The following is a 17,085-nucleotide window of genomic DNA, read 5'->3' on the forward strand; positions in this document are numbered from 1 at the left end:
GTGCACACAGGCAAGAGAAACAGAGCATTGCTTTGCACAAAACCTGGGATGCAGGTCAGGGTGGTATAGGACTGTGTGGACATGTTCCTGGATGGCTTTAGAGGTGAGAGCTAGAAGCTTTGAACCTCATCCATTACCTATACTTGTGTCAAGGCTTTATTTCTGAAAGCTGCTTGAAAATGTCTTTCTTGAGCCAAAGCGAGCTTGTGATATTTAGTCAATGCCTATGAAGTGACTACATTAGCACCCTGCATGTAGCTCTTGGAGTGTTTTCATTCCTAAATACTTATTATGTATTGTGACTGGAATTACTCATGCACAGCCTACCCTCCCCACAATAGCTCCACGTCCACCCTGACTCTTGCCCACTGCATTTCTAATACAGATCATTCTAGGATATGGTATAGTTTTTCTTTCTTATTCATCTCTGTTGGTAAAGGTTTTCAGTTGTATTTTGTTTTAATATCTAGATCTCTCAGCATGAATGTCTAAAAGAGCATATAAGTAAAATTGACCTCACTTCCTATCTTATACTGGACAATCAAAGTGATGTAAGACGTGCGCACCCACAGCTGATGTCCTGAACCTTAATTGTAACAGGCTGGTGAAAGATGACTGACTCACAGAGTGGTTTGGGTTGGAAGGGACCTTTAAAGATCATCTAGTCCAACCCCTGTCCTTTGGGCAGGGACATCTTTCATTAGATCAGGTTGGGAGGGAGAAATGGGTGATGGATCATAGAAGGATCTGAGGCTTACAGACAGGTCTGTAGTCTGTACTTAGTGAATCTGATTTTTCTTCATTTCTGAATTTACACTGATTTCCCCCACCCCCTCCCATTTTCTTTAATAAGTATCAGACTTTATTGCCTGGTATTTGCATTTTGCAATAGATAATGGCAACACAAATGGGACAACTGCAAGGTAGGACTGTGGTCTGTATATTGACACAGGTCTCAGAAATCAGAATTATTTTAGATACAAAAAAAAAATTGATAAAATTCTATCGGGAATCCAGAATTTTAAGCAAACTTTACTCATCACAGCCTTCATGATGTTAGTAAAAGAGCTCAAGGTAAAGCCTGTGCCAGCTCAACTTGATATTTAAACAGTACCTCTGCATGTCTCCCTGGGCTTGGGTATTTCTTACTGTCACTGGATTTGGATGAGGTTTGCTGTGCTATGTGTGCATGTGCAAGCCTCAGACACTGCATGGTTTTAGAGGAAACCACATACAAAATGTAGTAGTTGCAAACAGATTTTCCTGTTAAACAAGGGAAATCTCACTGCATTTATCTGAGGTTTGATTTTAAGCTCAAAGAAAAACTTATGGGTGCCTCCAGCCTGCCATAGAAAGAAGAGAACACTCTGGCACATGCCTTCCCCATTCAAACCGGATTACACACAGCTCCTTTAAAGGGACTATTCCCAAAGTGGTGATTAGGCACAATAGGCTTTTGAACTTTCGCTTGCATTTTTGCTGGTGCAATTTGGAAGCACCTCTCCTGTCCCACTTTTCTGTTTTCTAAAAAACTGCCTATGCTTCTTAATGCCTTGTAGGTGCCCTTGTAGTTGAGCTGTAAAGATACTTTCTGCCTTTAATCTGCAGCTGCTGAGACCCTAAAGCTGCCCTGAGACACCCTGCATCTCCATCAGTGCTTATTCATAAGTTCAGCAACAATACTTCTATTGTCAAATCAAGCAGCCGTTTCCCCGACACATCATGTTAATAAGGGGGCTGGGAGATCATTATGTGAAGAGCTGCACAAGTGACTGGCCAGGAGAGCTCACCCTGGCACGTACAGGAGTGTGTGGACAAGAGAGCATGACAGTGCTTTAGTTTTTACTAAACTCTGTCAAGGAGGAGCCTGGCTTGGAAACCTCTAAGCCCTTGATAGTTGCAAACCAGCTTGATGCTACATGCAGGCATGCAGACTGTGCTGCAGCAGGAGGTCCTTCTGACTACGATGAGCAAAAAGAGAGCATGTACTTACTGTTGCACAAGCAAGGCAGCATGTAAGAGTGTACCTTTCCTCATAAGCCCAAATTCCCATCAGGGGAGAAGAGATGAGACTGTTAAATAACCTTTGAAAGGGAAAGGAAGATACTTGACCACTATTTAAAGACTTTGAGACACTAATAAAAGCTGTAAATGTACCACCATTACAACTGGGAACTACATTGTCTGGAGGAAGCCGTGTAAGAGAGGAGCTTCAGGAATGCAATGCTTCCAGCATTAGACTATGAGGTTTGAAAAACTACATTCTCCTGCTGCTTATCCTAAAAACAGAACCCTGCCCTGGAAAGTTAAGAATGAGCACAATCTTCCCCCGAGAGGGAATTTCCGTTCCTGGCAAGGAAAAAACATCATCCTTGCTCACTGCCAGATATAACCATAAAGAAGGGCATTGATTCACAGGCAGTGGCTTTTGGGCTTTCAGTTCCCTCTGTTAGACATTTAAAAGGTCTCAAAGATATACACCCTCCTTTCTTGCACTCTGAAGAGAATCCAGCTATGCTTCAGCTTTGTAGCTGCATTGATGCTAAACCAAAAGAATCACAGAATCACAGAATATGCTGAGTTGGAAGGGATCCAAAGGATCACCAAGTGCAACCCTTAGCCTTGCACAGGACCATCGCTGAGTCACACCATGTTCCTGAGAGTATCATCCAAACGCTTCTTGAAATCTGTCAGGCTTGATGCTGTAACCACGTCTCTGGGGAGCCTGTTCCAGTGCCCAATATCCAACCTAAACCTCTCCTAGCACAATTTCAGGCCATTCCCTTGGGTCCTGTCACAAGTCACCACAGAGAAGAGATCAGTGCCTGCCTCTTTGCTTCCCCTCACACGGAAGTTGCAGACTGCAATGAGGTCTCCCCTCAGTCTCCTCTTCTTTTTGGCTGAACAGACCAAGTGACCTCAGCCACTCCTCATACGGCTTCCCCCCAAGGCCCTTCACCATCTTCGTCGTCCTTCTTTGGGCAGTCTCTAATAGCTTAATATCTTTCTTATATTGCAGTGCCCAAAACTGCACAAAATATTCAAGGTGAGGCTGCCCCAGTGCAGAGCAGAGTGTGACAATCCCCTCCCTCAACTGGCTGGTGGTGCTTTGCCTGATGCCCCCCTGGACACCAGGGCACTGCTGACTCATATTCCACTTGCCATCTACCAGGATCCCCAGCTCCCTTTCTGTGGCACTGCTTTCCAGCATCTCATTCCCTACTCTGTCTGTATGACCAGGGTTGTCCCTTCCCAGGTGCAGAATCCAGCACTTTCCCTTGTTGAACTTCATTTGGTTGGTGATTGCCCAGTCTCAAGGTCTCTCTGCAGGACCTTCCTGCCTTTGAGGGAGTCAACAGCCCCTCCGAGTTTTGTGTCATCTGCAACCTTGCTTAGTATCATCTCCAGTCCTGCATCCAAGTCATTTAGCAAGACGTTGAAGAGCACAGGGCCTAAGACGGAGCCCTGTGGAAGCCCACTAGTGATTATAAATGAAAAGAATATGAATGTGTGAAAGAAAAAGATGCCCACTGGATAAAGTATTTTTAAACAATCAGAACTGGATTCCTCAGGGACAATCTGTATGTTTGCTGTCAGCCAAATTCCAAGTTCCCAGCAGGCATGAAAAACTGTGGCCAAAATCTCTTGTTCAGTGACTGCAGATTATGAACTTTATGAGAAATTGCCTTGGTCAGCAATGATAATGAAGTCAGCAAATACCTGAGATGGAAACATGCCTTTTTTTTTTGTTTGTTTTCCTTAAGTGCAAAGCTCCCCAGCCTGTGTAGGAGTAAAGAGGAATTAGAAGCAGCTTTCCTGGAGTATGTGGTATACTCATATTGCCAGGTATCAATGCTGGGTAGATGGGAAAAAAAAACAGATGGAGAAAACCAGTCCAACTCCTGGGCTTATGTTTGTCATGTTTCTGTTCCAGCTCTACTTCTATGGTTGTGGAAATGAACCTTTCTTTAGGTAGTGATGGCAAAATGCCAACCCAGAGTCAATATGCATAGTTAAATTCATTGATGTCTCTTTCAAGAAGTTGACTGTGACCAAATTATTTAGGAAAAGGGAGGGCAGAGAGAGATGCTATGAAACCAGTAACTCAGAGATTTTTCCTGCTGTCAGACACTTCCCTAATTTAATATGAAATCTGATGGCAAACATCAGCAGTCAGTGATGCTTCTCATGGCAGCAGTGATGTAGTAAATCCAATCCATGGTCAAAAACAGTCCATTCCATGTAATTAAACCTTTTGAAAGGTTTCTCCTGGCAGTGAGTATCCAGATGGCTTATGCTGTGTATAAAGTACACGCTCTAATTACATGTGTATTTAAAGCAGTTTTTAAGAACAGTGCTGTTGTATTTCTGCTGCAAACAGTCTTTCACATTTTGCTGCTTGATATTAGTTTTTTTTTTTCATTACAGCTTGTTGTGTAACTGTAAAAACATGTTTGAAATGAGCTAGGTTAATCTCTCCAGCAATCTGGAGCACTTTGATTTGGGCTCAGGCAGCTGGTTACTCTGTCAGCTGTGGCAGCCCAACACATGCAGATTTCATTGCTCAGAGTGCAACTTTTGTCTCATGACTGACACTTGCTGACCAACAACACTAAAATTGTTTTCTCCTCGCTCTCCCAGGTTGCCCCTCTACCTGGCTTCTCTTTTCATAAGTCTCCTCTTCCTCTTGGTGAATTTAACATGCGCAGTACTGGTGAGGACACAGAATTCAGAAAGAAAAGTCATTGTCTCTGTTCGGGTGGCAATTAATGACACGTTGTTTGTGCTGTGTGCTGTTTCACTCTCCATCTGCCTGTATAAGATCTCCAAGATGTCTTTAGCCAACATTTACTTGGAGTCCAAGGTAAGGTACATTTTCAGTTCTTTTCAAGTACCTTCTGAGAGACAAGGACAGTGTGATATAAAGCCACACAGTTCTTTAGATTCCCTGAGAGCTGGAGGCCTTAAACTTCACAGCTTTCACTTGGCCGGCCATCCTGTTCAATATATGAATTAAATACTAAGTGGTATCAAGGGAGTTTCTGGCTAGCATTAGAAATCCCAAATATTTTTGAGGCAGAGTTTGTAGAACTTATTGGCTGGAGTATCTCACAGTTCTTTTTCAAGTGGATACTGCTTTCTCCAGGTCCCTGTCTGAAGACCAGTTTATTTCAGTATTGCTAAATAGAAGTGGCCTATACTTTGGGATCCTTCAGCTTGTCAAATCATTGATTAAGTTAACTGTCTAGGGTAGCAGCATGCTGAAGATAAGCCAGAGAAATATGAATCTCCCTTTATATCTTTGTGTATTGTCCTATAGATAATGAGAATATGTTTTAGAAGACTTAATATATTATAATTTAGCCAACTGGGGAGAAGGGGTAAAAAGTTTCCCCTATTACTTTACAGAACATTCTTTAAAGAAATAATGTTAGTTTTACAGCTATGAACACATTAAGTGGTCAAGGAGCTGGGTGGGATCACATGAGCATGCAGGATATATTATATAATCAGTGAAGATGTTTTGTATCTATAAATAATGAAACAGGGCTTTCAAAGGTCCTTGCATTTGCAGTAGACAGTTAAATCTTAAATTATTAGTTTAACTAATTGCCATTACCACAACGAACCTTTGAAAAATGTTTCAGCTGTTATTTAGAAAATCTGATAATAAAATTCCTCTCTCCATTTACTTAATCCGATGAAATAAGTACATTTCCTGTTTAATCAAATCTGGCCGTACTGCACAACAACTGAAAGTTCAGGGTTGAATAGAAGATTTAAAAACACAGCTTAGTTTGTTTTGTTTCTTTCAAACCTGTCATTTGCTGACCAAAGGGCACGGGCAATGGATTATTTTTACTAGTAAGAAGAGTTTTTCTGCTCCTGCAAGTCACAGAAATATAAATCTCTGGAAAAAAGCAGTGTTAACCTAAGGGAGGCTTTGGTAGACTACTTTGTTCCATTTCCTCCTCCTACAGGAAACCCAATCTTCTTTACTTCTAGCTATTTCACAAAACCTAAACAAAATCTTATATTATTGCAGACAGGAAAGGATAGAAGACTCAGCTGAAGAAAGTTTGAATGTGGAAATGAGAATCAGAGGGTGCTTTGCTCCTTTCTGCTGGCCTGAAATGGGAGTTCCTCTTGGGGATTTCCAGTAGGGTTTGACCGCACATACTTTAGGGATACAGATGGCTGGAACTGGCAGTGAAAAAACAACCTGCTTTTATCTGTTACTGCACGAAGATAGGCATCAGTGCTTCAGTGCTGATGGCCTTTTACTTGCATCTCCCATCTGCTGGCATGTACCATCTGACCACATGTGAAACCACATCCATCTCTGTGACCTGGCATGGGGGACCATCCTGGTTCTCTGTACCAAGGCAACAACTGCACCAAGGAGGTGCACAGCCCTACCCTTAGGTGCTGACTTGGGCCAGCTCTGTGCTGGCCAAAAGCATTCTGTTGTGGGACATGCTACCAACTTGGTGCTCCCCCTCTTTTCTGCAGGGTCCTGTGGCTGAAAAAGGATTCCTCTGGCTTTACTTTCACTGCTGCACTCTTCCTTCCCTAGTCCACTAAGTATATTTGACTGGCAGCAAAACCAGGACACTTTTATCCCCTTTTTTGTATTTGGTGGGATGGAAGTTTGGTGAATCTCTAGCATATTTAACTATTAACTATTAAAGAATGATAGCTATGTAGGGAAATTATTCAGGGAAATACTGACCCCGTTCTGCTCTTCACTTCTGCTGTCAGTCTGTAAATGCCACTGACCGGGATATGGTATGTGCCAGTCAGCAGCTTCTCTCTGCTCTCTCACCCTCCGTTTCCATGACAGCATCACTGACTTGTTAGTGTCGAAGGAGAACAGAGAAGTGCCTAGCAAACATTTCCTCTTTGAGGCATTTCTGGCTTTCTGGTTTTGTCACAGCTTTCACCACTGCCTACTATGGATCTGGCTTCAGTTGCTGTGTAGCAGCAGCCTCTTGGCTCACTCCTGTCATGGCTGCAGGTTGTGATAGTTCCAGCATGTTCTGGTGAGAGGTGATAGTTCCAGCATGTTCTAAGCAGGAATTCAGAGACATTGACTGCACTGGGGATTCTGTAATACTTCTGAGCTTGACTGTTTCCTGAATCAATGCTATTTTGCTGGGAAAATAGGCAAGCTAGTTTTATGCAAGCTTTTCTGATTAATCCCCAAGCTACTCAACTTACACTCATTGCGGAGTGCAGACTGAGGAACTGGGTTGACAGAGCCGCAGGGGCAATAGCCAGCAGCATGGGTGAGCAGCAATGGAGCCCTGGTAGTCTCCTGAAGGCCAGGAATTCAGGACATAGTGCCTTGGTGACTTTCCCTGATACTTCACTAGCTATTCTACTATGTTTGATCTACCTGCTACAACACTTTGGACCTTTGCTCCTTGGCTGCAAACCTGGAAGCAGAATGTGTGAGCAGAGGGAATAGGATGCAGACTTTCCAGTCTCCAGCACTGGTATAAATAATACTGTGGTGGGAGGAGCAACTTGTCTCTTGGCCTCTCTCTCTCTCACAGAAATGAGAGGAGCCTGTCCTCCTTGTGTGGGTGTTTGCCAGGAGAAGGAGAGGGCAGGGCTAGTGAAGCAAAGGGAACTTGCTTCTAAAAGCACATAGAGCTTTAACCCATCTTCCCTCCTTTGGCTGGGCAAAGCACTCTTCCAGAGCCAACTGCAAAAACGTTGAGCTTCTTTCACAGCCAGTCACATTTTTGTACATCTGTCTGCTCTGTGATCAGCCTCATACAGATTCCTGTAGCCATGGCTCCTGGATTCCTGCCTTTCTTCCTGCTACAACTGCTGTGCTGGTTTCTCAGCCCCAGGCAGTGACCCTCTCCACATAACACAGCGGTCAGCTATCTCACTTACTCCTCTCACTGATGATTAGGCTCTTTTCCCTTCTCAGTCGAGTTTTCTCTCTAGGGTTTAGGAAGTGTTGTGATTTCACACTTGTAGTCCCATCCCTCCCCTTGTGCCCAAGCTGCCACTGAGACTGCCCTGCCATGGTCACTGCCCCCAGGCCATGCTTCCACTTTGTCCCCTCTGTGTTGACATTAGTTAAGGCAGGATGTTCTGTTCCTGTCTGTGCTGTGTTTAACTGCTGACTGTTATGACCCGCTCTTTACTTAGGAAAGAAGAACATAGCAAGTAGTTGTAAAAAGATGCAAGGTTGCATCATGTTAGCTAGCCAGCACCTGATACAGGATGCTCTGTAGCTAATGCAGACCTGAAGGCTGAATTCTCTCACTCCACCTGATACCAAGTGTGGTTCTTACCTGTTTTCATGGCTCTGAAAATAGCACTTGTTCACTAAATTGTAGGAATTAGTCGCAGCCCATTTTGCTAAGGGCTGGAACTGCTACAGTTGCCTGGAAACCATGGTACGGACAAAATACAGGAATATACATAGTATAGGATATACTGACCAAACAAGGAGAGGAAAAAGTCAGCTGCATTAGACAGTGTGACAACCCTCGAAGTCCATGGAAAACAATGTTGTTCTCAACTTCTCTTATGGATAATAACCTGTGTTTAAATCTCTTCCAGGGCTCATCTGTCTGTCAGGTGACAAGTATAGGAGTGACAGTTATACTACTTTATACCTCACGAGCCTGTTACAACTTGTTCATCCTATCATTTTCCCAAACCAAGAAAGTCAACTCTTTTGATTATGATTGGTACAATGTATCAGATCAGGCAAGTATGAAAATATTTGCTAATGAGAAAATCTCATTCTGTATGTGATGACTGATTTCTTAAATGCTATGACAAGACGAATAAATATATTCAAGTTCTATTATTTTTTTCTTTTATTCAATGCCCTAAGATTGTTTTGCTCCAGAAATGCAAATTTCTGATGATTTTGGTATAAGGAGAATAAAAACTCTAACTCAGTGCTAAAAAAGAAAGAAGTAATGACCAGCCAAATATTTTTTTTAATCAATTTTTTATTTAACTTGATCTTATTGTCCAAAGAAAAAGTACTCTTTATTAAAAAAGACGGGTATCTTGTCCATTATTTCTGCTTGAAGAAGCAGAAAAACAGTACTTAATTCCAGTGAAATGCTCAGTTCTGAAATTATCATAAAACCTCCCATTTCCATCCAGGCTGTGGAGCTATTTACCTTAATTCTGTCATTAGCATGATAATTTCTGTACTTTGAGGATAAGGCTAAGATTCTTCCTAACCTTTAATTGCAAGCGACAATTTTGATTGAAAACTAATAGTGACAAAAACACTAAAGGAAATAATGGGGGATTTTTTGTTGAATTTTATGAAATTTGGACATCTAGCTTCTTTCTCTGCTTTGAAACATATAGTTAGGTCCCAGTATTCCAGCTATGTCAAGGCTAGGCAAAATGGCAGGGCTGGGTCTGAATCATGAGTATCTTTTCTTTAGCCTCAAAATCTCAGACACTTGATGTCTCCCCACTCTCTCAGCAAGCACCTGCAGACAAAAAGCAGTGTTCCCAGCCGTGCAAGTGCCTTGTATTGCCAGGGTGGCCAAGCAAACCTGAGCCATTAACAACTTTCTGTTAAGTAGTAGATAAAACTGTAATTCAGAAGTAGGTAAACAGTAGGATAGGATTGCCCAGGGGACCTCATTATGAGTTAGTTGAGCAGGGTCTGTCAAGGGACATCTAATCAACCCTGCTGAGGTGTGGAGGAGGGCAGCTAGGAGTTGCCAGTCTGTGTAATTAAAATACACAGGTTTAGGCAGAAAGGCACTAGGCTCTGACTTGTCTCCTGAATCAAACATTTTCCCTCTTCTTGAGGCCTGGAGTGTTGCTGCTGCTCCTGCTGACCCCTTGCAGGGGACAATTCTTATGCTGACTCCTGCAGTCTGGAGCAAAGGGGTTGGAACTTTATGGCCAGACTACTTGTCCTTTTTCTCCTGTGGAGACAGAAGTTGTTCATAGGGAGCTCAATGGAACACTTTAGGCCTTGGGCCACTACTATATTTTTTGAATGTCTGTTCTGACTTGTGACATTAAAGCTGCATGAATTTTGGAGTAAATTATTTGAACTATATGTAAAGGGTCTGGAACACAGGAGCGGGTACTCAATTTGATACTAGAATCAAAAGTGACTTTTAAAATTACAGCCCAATGTTTGTACTTTGGTATAGCCTCAGGTCACTAGTCAGAAACACCCTTTCCTTTTCTGTCCAAAACACATGAAAGGGCAGGATTTGCCCTCTGTTGCTATAGGGAATGGTGGAAATCTAGAGAGAAGATCAAAGGTAATGCTACAGTAACAGCAGGGTTATTCAAGCTTACAGTGTGCACCAATTTGAAGAGAGCCAACCCTTTCATTTTTAAAAGCAATGGTCTTGAACATTGATTGTTCCTTTACTATTATTCCCAGCTGGAAAAGGACTGGAAAACTAGTTTCTCATTACTGGATTTGGTTACTTAATCAAATGGTTGCTTGCTGGGCTTTTAGACTGGGAAGCCCCGTGTATTAAACTTCGATTTTGCTGAAGGAAAGATAGGAGGAGGAAGAAAGGTAGAAGGAAAGGGAAGTCATGTACCCAAGATAGCATATTGCTTTTTCTAGTATGCCTTTAATCATTAGCCAGGTTAATGTGACTCTACTGAATGGAATTTCTGACCATATTGTCAAGCATTTCAGCCACTTAAATACAGAACTTCATAAGAAAACACATCGAATCCTGGACCTTTAAATGAGCTACCAATTTTAATTTTAAACACTTTTCTCTTTTACTTTTCAATAGGCAGATCTGAAATGTCAGCTGGGAGATGCAGGTTACATAGTATTCGGAGTGATCCTTTTCATCTGGGAGCTCTTGCCTACTTCCTTGGTTGTGTATTTCTTCCGCGTCCGAAACCCTACAAAAGATCTAGTAAGTGGAATGTGTTAGGGTATCTGTTAGTGTAATGTCCAGATAAGTCCGAAGGGCTCGGCTTCTGAAGGAGCTTTTGTTTATTTACATTCTGATTTCTCTTTTTCAAAGTGTCCTTGACAGAATAAAAGCAACCCAAACTTCCCACTTCTTTATGCTAACTCCTCATGAAAGAAGCTCATCAGATTTACCAAGGAGGAAGGCAAGGTGTTTCTCAGGCATTTTACCCTAAAAATCAGGAACCTTCTTAAATTTAGCAACATCTTTCCCTAAACTTAAAAGTTTCTACAGCACTTTACTGGAGTCAGTGGAAAAGGAGTTTGTTATCCAAACTTGAGATGTTTCATCACATAGCAGTGAAAAACGTTCAGTGTGCTAACTGTTCAATGGTATGTGTGAAATAAGAGACGGAATTATTTCAGCCATGGAATTGTTTCTAAGTCAAAGAGCAGTGGCCATAACAAGCACTTGGTGACTTTTTTGCCATTTTAGCAGAGCAGAGATTAAGGTGTGAGTTGTAAGCATAATTCCCTGTAAGTATTCTTAATATCTAGGTAGTTAATATATGGACAAACATCTTTTTATAGCTGTAGGCAATGTCTCCAGGTTAGCATAGGACATGCTGGCTGACAGGCACGTGGGGAATACCAGCCGTGTGCTAGGATGACTGAGGTAGTGTCTCTCTTTGTGTAGGCCAAGCCAAACCAAAGCTAGTATTCCCAAAAAAAGATGTCAATGGTAAACACATAAGTAAGAGAAGCAAATAATAGAATAACTTTTTGGACAAGGTGATGGTTTTCATTCTCATACGAACATTTCAGAGACAATGATGAAACCAAGCTGAACAAGAAAGTGATACCTGACGTTGCACTGAGAAACCCCAGAGACTCCAGTGTCCATCACCAAAAATACCTCAGCCCCACTTCTGCTTAGGACAGGACAACTGCCAAGACAAGAAATGTTTTTAAGTACAGCCCAGTGGTGCTGCTCTTCTAAAAAGTGACCACAGAGAGATCTCATTTTATTTAAACTGAGTTTAGTGAGGCTAGACCTGGTGGACAAGTTTGGATAGTGTGTGGGAGATCACAAGAGTATGAAAATAAGGGATGCGGTCTAATCACGCCTTTCAAAAAGCTGATCATATGAAGACTTGGAATCCTACTCAAATAAGAGTTCAAATGGAGTCAGACAGTATTCTCACAAGTCAAAGAGCACTGCAGTAACACATATAACATTATATTTCTGCACTGTGATTTGCAGAAAGCCTTAAATCTCCAACTTCATAAAGATACAGTTCAGAAGAGCCAGTCAGTGATATCACTTCTTTTATAGGTACCTTTTTTAGGGTAGACATTATCTGTCGTATGTGTTAGGTCATCTATAGATTTTTTTTCTGCATATGACAAATATTAAGAGGAAAACCAGAAGCAACATTAGAATGAAACAAAAAATTAAGAGATTGTAGCAAGGGAAAACTGAACTTCAGTGCGAGGATGCCACAAGAGGGAGACCAAGGGCCGCAGGACTTCAGGCTAATGCGTTCAGGAGGCTGTTAACGGTTAAGTTAATACTTATTGAAAATACTTAGTCAGAAAGCATGGTGTTAGAATTAAAACAAACCCTCCTTTAGTTAAAAAAACCTTAACAACAACTTTGATTTAGTAAAAATCCAAAATATCCTTTATTTTTAATAAGGAAAAACCCCAAGAAATAGTTGTTCTTAGGTTTTATGTTTCATTCAGGACTTCAGAAACAAAAAGTCTGAGTAGAAGCATGCTGCGTTCAGCGTTGTTCAAATCCGAGGCTCCTCTCCACAGACGATTATAGCCTAGAAAGAGCTGTCTGTCAGCTTTGGTGCTTACACAGGGTCACTGCAGCGTGTGGCCCTTTGCCTTTCCTTACCTTCAGTCAGACAAATGTTGTAAATGGGCACACGACAGAGATGTACTTATCTTTACTTCATCTCTATCAAAGTTATTTAATATCTAAAATAAAGGGGGAGATTAATGCTCTCCTGCCTAAGGCCAGGGAGAAGATATCTTCCTGGCTTATCCACAGGTGCAGGGAACCCTGTTCCCGATGGATGGAAGCAGTGGATCAGTGGATAAGGCTCAGCTGGGTTCTAGATGTTCCTCTGCACTGTTTCCAGAATCAAACTGACCTTTTGAATCTTGTATATCTTTTGTTTTGATTGATAAGGAAATAAAAGGAAAATGTTTTGTAAATAAAGGAGTTACATGTACACCCCTTTCTCTGTTTTATTAAAGGACCTGACCTTGGGTTTTGACCCTCATAGCACTATAGAGTAGATACTGAAATTGCTCAGCGAGGTCCTAAGGGATTTTTCAAGCACAGTTTCACCAAGCAGGGTGCCAAGCTTCAAATCATCCATCCCTGAGGCAAGGGACATAAGGCACCAGGAGAGAGTGTGACCAATGTGGGAGGTAAAATCAAATCTCTTTAGGTGTTTCATATGCTTCAGCTTCTCAGCTGCTTCCCTACTGCTCACTTCAAGTCAGCTGGCTAAAAGCACAAAGTGCCAAAGGATGGACAGAATTCAGCAGACAGATTAAACGCAGACTGGAGGGTGGTTTCAGAAATGGGTCACGTGTTAAAAAAGAAATGAGGATAAGGAAAAGCTGTTGAGATCAGTAGATTATCACTATACTGATAGAGATATACAGAGAATGTAAAATTATTTCTATTGTGTACAGCAAATGTTTAATTGTCTGCTTTATTTTGGAAACCAGGAGGTAAGTCTGCAGTGACTTCTTTTAGAAATCAAGCACCAAGAAGTTTATCCACCTGGTGCAAGTACTGACTGAGGTTTCCTTTCCCTCAGGCCAATGCAGGAATGGTCCCAAGCCATGGCTTCAGTCCCAGATCTTACTTCTTTGACAACCCTCGCAGATATGACAGTGATGATGATCTAGCGTGGAACATTGCGCCACAGGGGGCACAGGGCAGGTGAGATACAAGAGGGAACTGCTTACTTCCTGAAACAGAAACCGGAGGAGGAACAACTCTGACACACTGCAAAACACTGATGTAAATTGTCTAGCTGCAATTGTTGCATAAATCCCAGGGACGGTGAGGGGAAGCAAATGGGGAAGTTGTAGTGGAAAAGTAGCACTGAGTGACTGTAGGGATCATTCACAAGAATGGAAACAGTTACATAATTTAAGAATGGCAGGAGCATGCTGTGCTTTGAAAAATGCAGGTCAGATCTTTGGGTTGCATGTTTCACCCTCTGTTTCTTCCAGGAGTGGCTTTTAAGAAGTGCCATTTACTCATTCAAGTGTGTGAGCAATGCAGCCTAGAAAAACAGCTGTCTTCCTGCTCAGGGGGAGCAGGAAAGAGCTCAACAGTACAGGCAGCAGCTTGTGATGGTGTCAGTGAGAAGCCTCTCAACTTAGGTTGCCCTGTAACATGGCTAAATGTCTTGAGGGGTACCTGAAATGAAAGGAGCATTTGCTTTCCCACATGCTGAAAGCTTAGGAAAATCCACCTAACTGCTGAAATCCCCCAGCACCCAGAGCTGGCATAAAAATTCAGTTTGTGCAACTGGGAGCTTTAGGTAAGGATTCCCGTCCAGGAAGGAGCAGCTCATGCCAACAATGATAGCACCTAATTCAGAGAAGGAAAGGCACTTCCAGGACTCTATCCTGTTCTGAAAGGAAGTTCAGGCATTTGCTGTTCCTGTATCTACACTATGCCAGATTAGCATAATCACTCATCTTAAAATGCCAGCTAACTTGTTAATCATAGGTTACATACCCAGATCTAGTTCTTATCACTCATTTAGCTAAGACTGTGTGGTCACTGTCTCTGAGCCCAGACTACGGTTCAGTAAAGTTAAATACTCACTATTTACAATTATCAATCATCCTACCCCTGCATTCATTAGTTTTTCACTTAGTAACTAGACCCACGAGGATGCTGGAGGTGGTGTTTGCCAATCTGGTATCCAGCCTAGAGCTAGAGGCACCCTCCCCTCCCACACAGAGCCATCAGGGAACCAGCCACACTGGTAACATGCACAGCCCCCAGTGGGAACCAAGCCAGCCACATACATTGTCTCACACTGCTCATGGGAGAAATGCCAGCACCCCAGAGCTGCTAACCAGTCACAGTCCCTTGGGCATGGACACAGGAGGTTTAGGTCTGTCACTGACAGGTCTCACAGTGCCAGGACTTGGCAGGGATGAGCAGCATCATTTCTGAGATTTTTCAAACACCTTCTGGAACAATGAGTCAGAAAGGAAAGGGTCTTTAGTGAACTGGGAGAATCAGGAAACACGTAGTAAGTTGAGAACACTTGAGCCAAAATAATTAACAGATCAGAAAAATAAACGGCTGCCTGAACCCCTGGTTGGGGGTATATCTTATTTTTGCACTTCACCTCCTCTATGTGATTTGCATTTTTCCCACAGGTATCTACAGAACCAACCAGGTTCTAATTAGTGCCAGGCACTAATTCTTCTGTTTTCTTTCTAAGTTTCTCTCCAGACTACTACGACTGGAGCCATCAGAACAACAGCTTCATGGCTTACATAGGATCCCTCCAACAAGATCCAGCACTGGACACAGACCGGCCAAGCCCTGTATAACATCAATCACCTACAGCATTCCAAGACATTCCGATATTAAAACCGATATTCTGAAAAACAAAGCTTAGCAACTTTTCCTCACCTTTTTGGTTTTTAGAAGCGTTCCTATGCACAGATAAATGAAGAACCTTGCCACGAGCTTTCCATAGTTCAAGAAGAAGTATAAGCTAATGATTTAAAGTTTGAAGACTGTTCCAATTAATACCTTGTTCCAAGCCATGGTGTTTTTGGCTTTGAATAGAGTTGTTAGAAAGTATAATTTAATCATTTTTATGCTCATTTTAAAAGAGCAAATTTCATGAAGTGAAACAGCATAATTATTTTCTAAGTATTTTTATTTTTACACTGTGTACTAGGTTAGAAATATATGATTATGATGAATATACTGTAAACACATGAATGGGTTTTTCAAATGCATGACAGTTGCAATTCTTACATGCACATAAAAGCCTGTAAGGAAAAAATACCAACCCAATTAAATACTGTATTTTCAAGTTACTGCTAGGTTCTCAGAGCACAATTTATTCCTTGGATATCACTGCTTACTCAGTGTGGCATGATAGTTGGAGGCTAAAAGTGATCTGTACACCGCTTTCTTCTAATAAAGTAGGAAAACTGTATCTTCTCAGCAGATCTAGGGACTGTCACAGAAGAGTAAAGATGGGCATTTGCTCCAAGTGGAGCATTGTGAACTGCAAAACAGCCTGAAAACGTCTATGTTTGAAAAATTAAAGTTATGTGATCCTCTCCATCAATTAGATCTAGGTATATTATGTAGAAGAGTAAGTCAAAGGCCTAGCCAGGGAGAGGGAAATATCTAACAGTATGTACCTGCCTAATTATTTATCAAGAACACGAGAAATGCAGTCTGGGAATAGAACAAGAGCCAGGAGTATGTAAAGCAAAAAAACCTGGAGTGCACCTTTCTACATAATGAGCAGAAGGTCAGCAAAGCTGTGCTTCAGCCTTGTATCTTCAGGGGTAATGTAGTGGGTTGTCGTGGAAATGCTGGATAAATACCATTCCAGGATGCAAAATTTGCACAGAGCAAGTGTAGAAGTAATTATTACTAATTCAAGGCAAAGAGAAACCCTGAATTTACTTCAGGTCTTTTTATTGTGCCCAGTGCTCGATGGTGAAGAACTCTGCAGCCCTACTGTCTTTCTCCTTCCCCGTGTAAAACAAATACTGTAACTCAATCCACACATCACTTGAGAAAAATGTAGTACTTCTAGCAATCTTTACTAGATTACTAGAATAAAAGTAGTTCCTTCATTTTGAGGTGTACTACAGTAGCCCCAAATGGTGGACAGGCTTCATGTTTTCCTCATGCTCAACTTCAGGAAGCCCAAGTAATCAAGAATTCTTATGTACATTTCATCAAGTATCTACAGGGGAAAAAAATGAAGGGATGGGGAATAGATCTGATCAGATCTGCTTGAAAGCCAAAAGCATAGTAGTGCCACACTCACACGTTGAGTCTTCCACAGGTTCTTTGGTCTTTAGGGTCTCCAAGTCAAAGCATGAACCTTGCCTCCAGCAGAAGTAAACTGTTTGCCCTCCCAAAG

At 42.0% G+C, this 17,085-nt stretch overlaps 1 protein-coding gene across 3 annotated transcripts in view; it reads left to right on the top strand.

The window, feature by feature from the left end:
* The window catches only part of GPR137B (G protein-coupled receptor 137B), a 28,758-nt gene extending 12,743 nt beyond the window's left edge, over positions 1 to 16,015 (top strand). The window contains exons 5-9 of one of the 3 annotated variants that reach the window (XM_017817533.1): positions 4,642 to 4,864; positions 8,587 to 8,736; positions 10,779 to 10,907; positions 13,750 to 13,874; positions 15,417 to 16,015. In XM_017817533.1, the coding sequence (XP_017673022.1) occupies positions 4,642 to 4,864; positions 8,587 to 8,736; positions 10,779 to 10,907; positions 13,750 to 13,874; positions 15,417 to 15,585 (796 nt within the window). In that variant the 3' untranslated portion in view covers positions 15,586 to 16,015. Of the gene's footprint in view, positions 1 to 4,641; positions 4,865 to 8,586; positions 8,737 to 10,778; positions 10,908 to 13,749; positions 13,875 to 15,405 lie in introns of all 3 variants that reach the window. The other 2 variants (XM_017817534.1, XM_017817535.1) reach the window with 2 other exon arrangements.
* The last annotated feature ends 1,070 nt before the right edge of the window (positions 16,016 to 17,085 follow it).

The sequence above is a fragment of the Lepidothrix coronata genome, unplaced genomic scaffold (genome assembly GCF_001604755.1).
Source record: "Lepidothrix coronata isolate B3197 unplaced genomic scaffold, Lepidothrix_coronata-1.0 Scaffold61, whole genome shotgun sequence".
Classification (NCBI taxonomy): domain Eukaryota; kingdom Metazoa; phylum Chordata; class Aves; order Passeriformes; family Pipridae; genus Lepidothrix; species Lepidothrix coronata.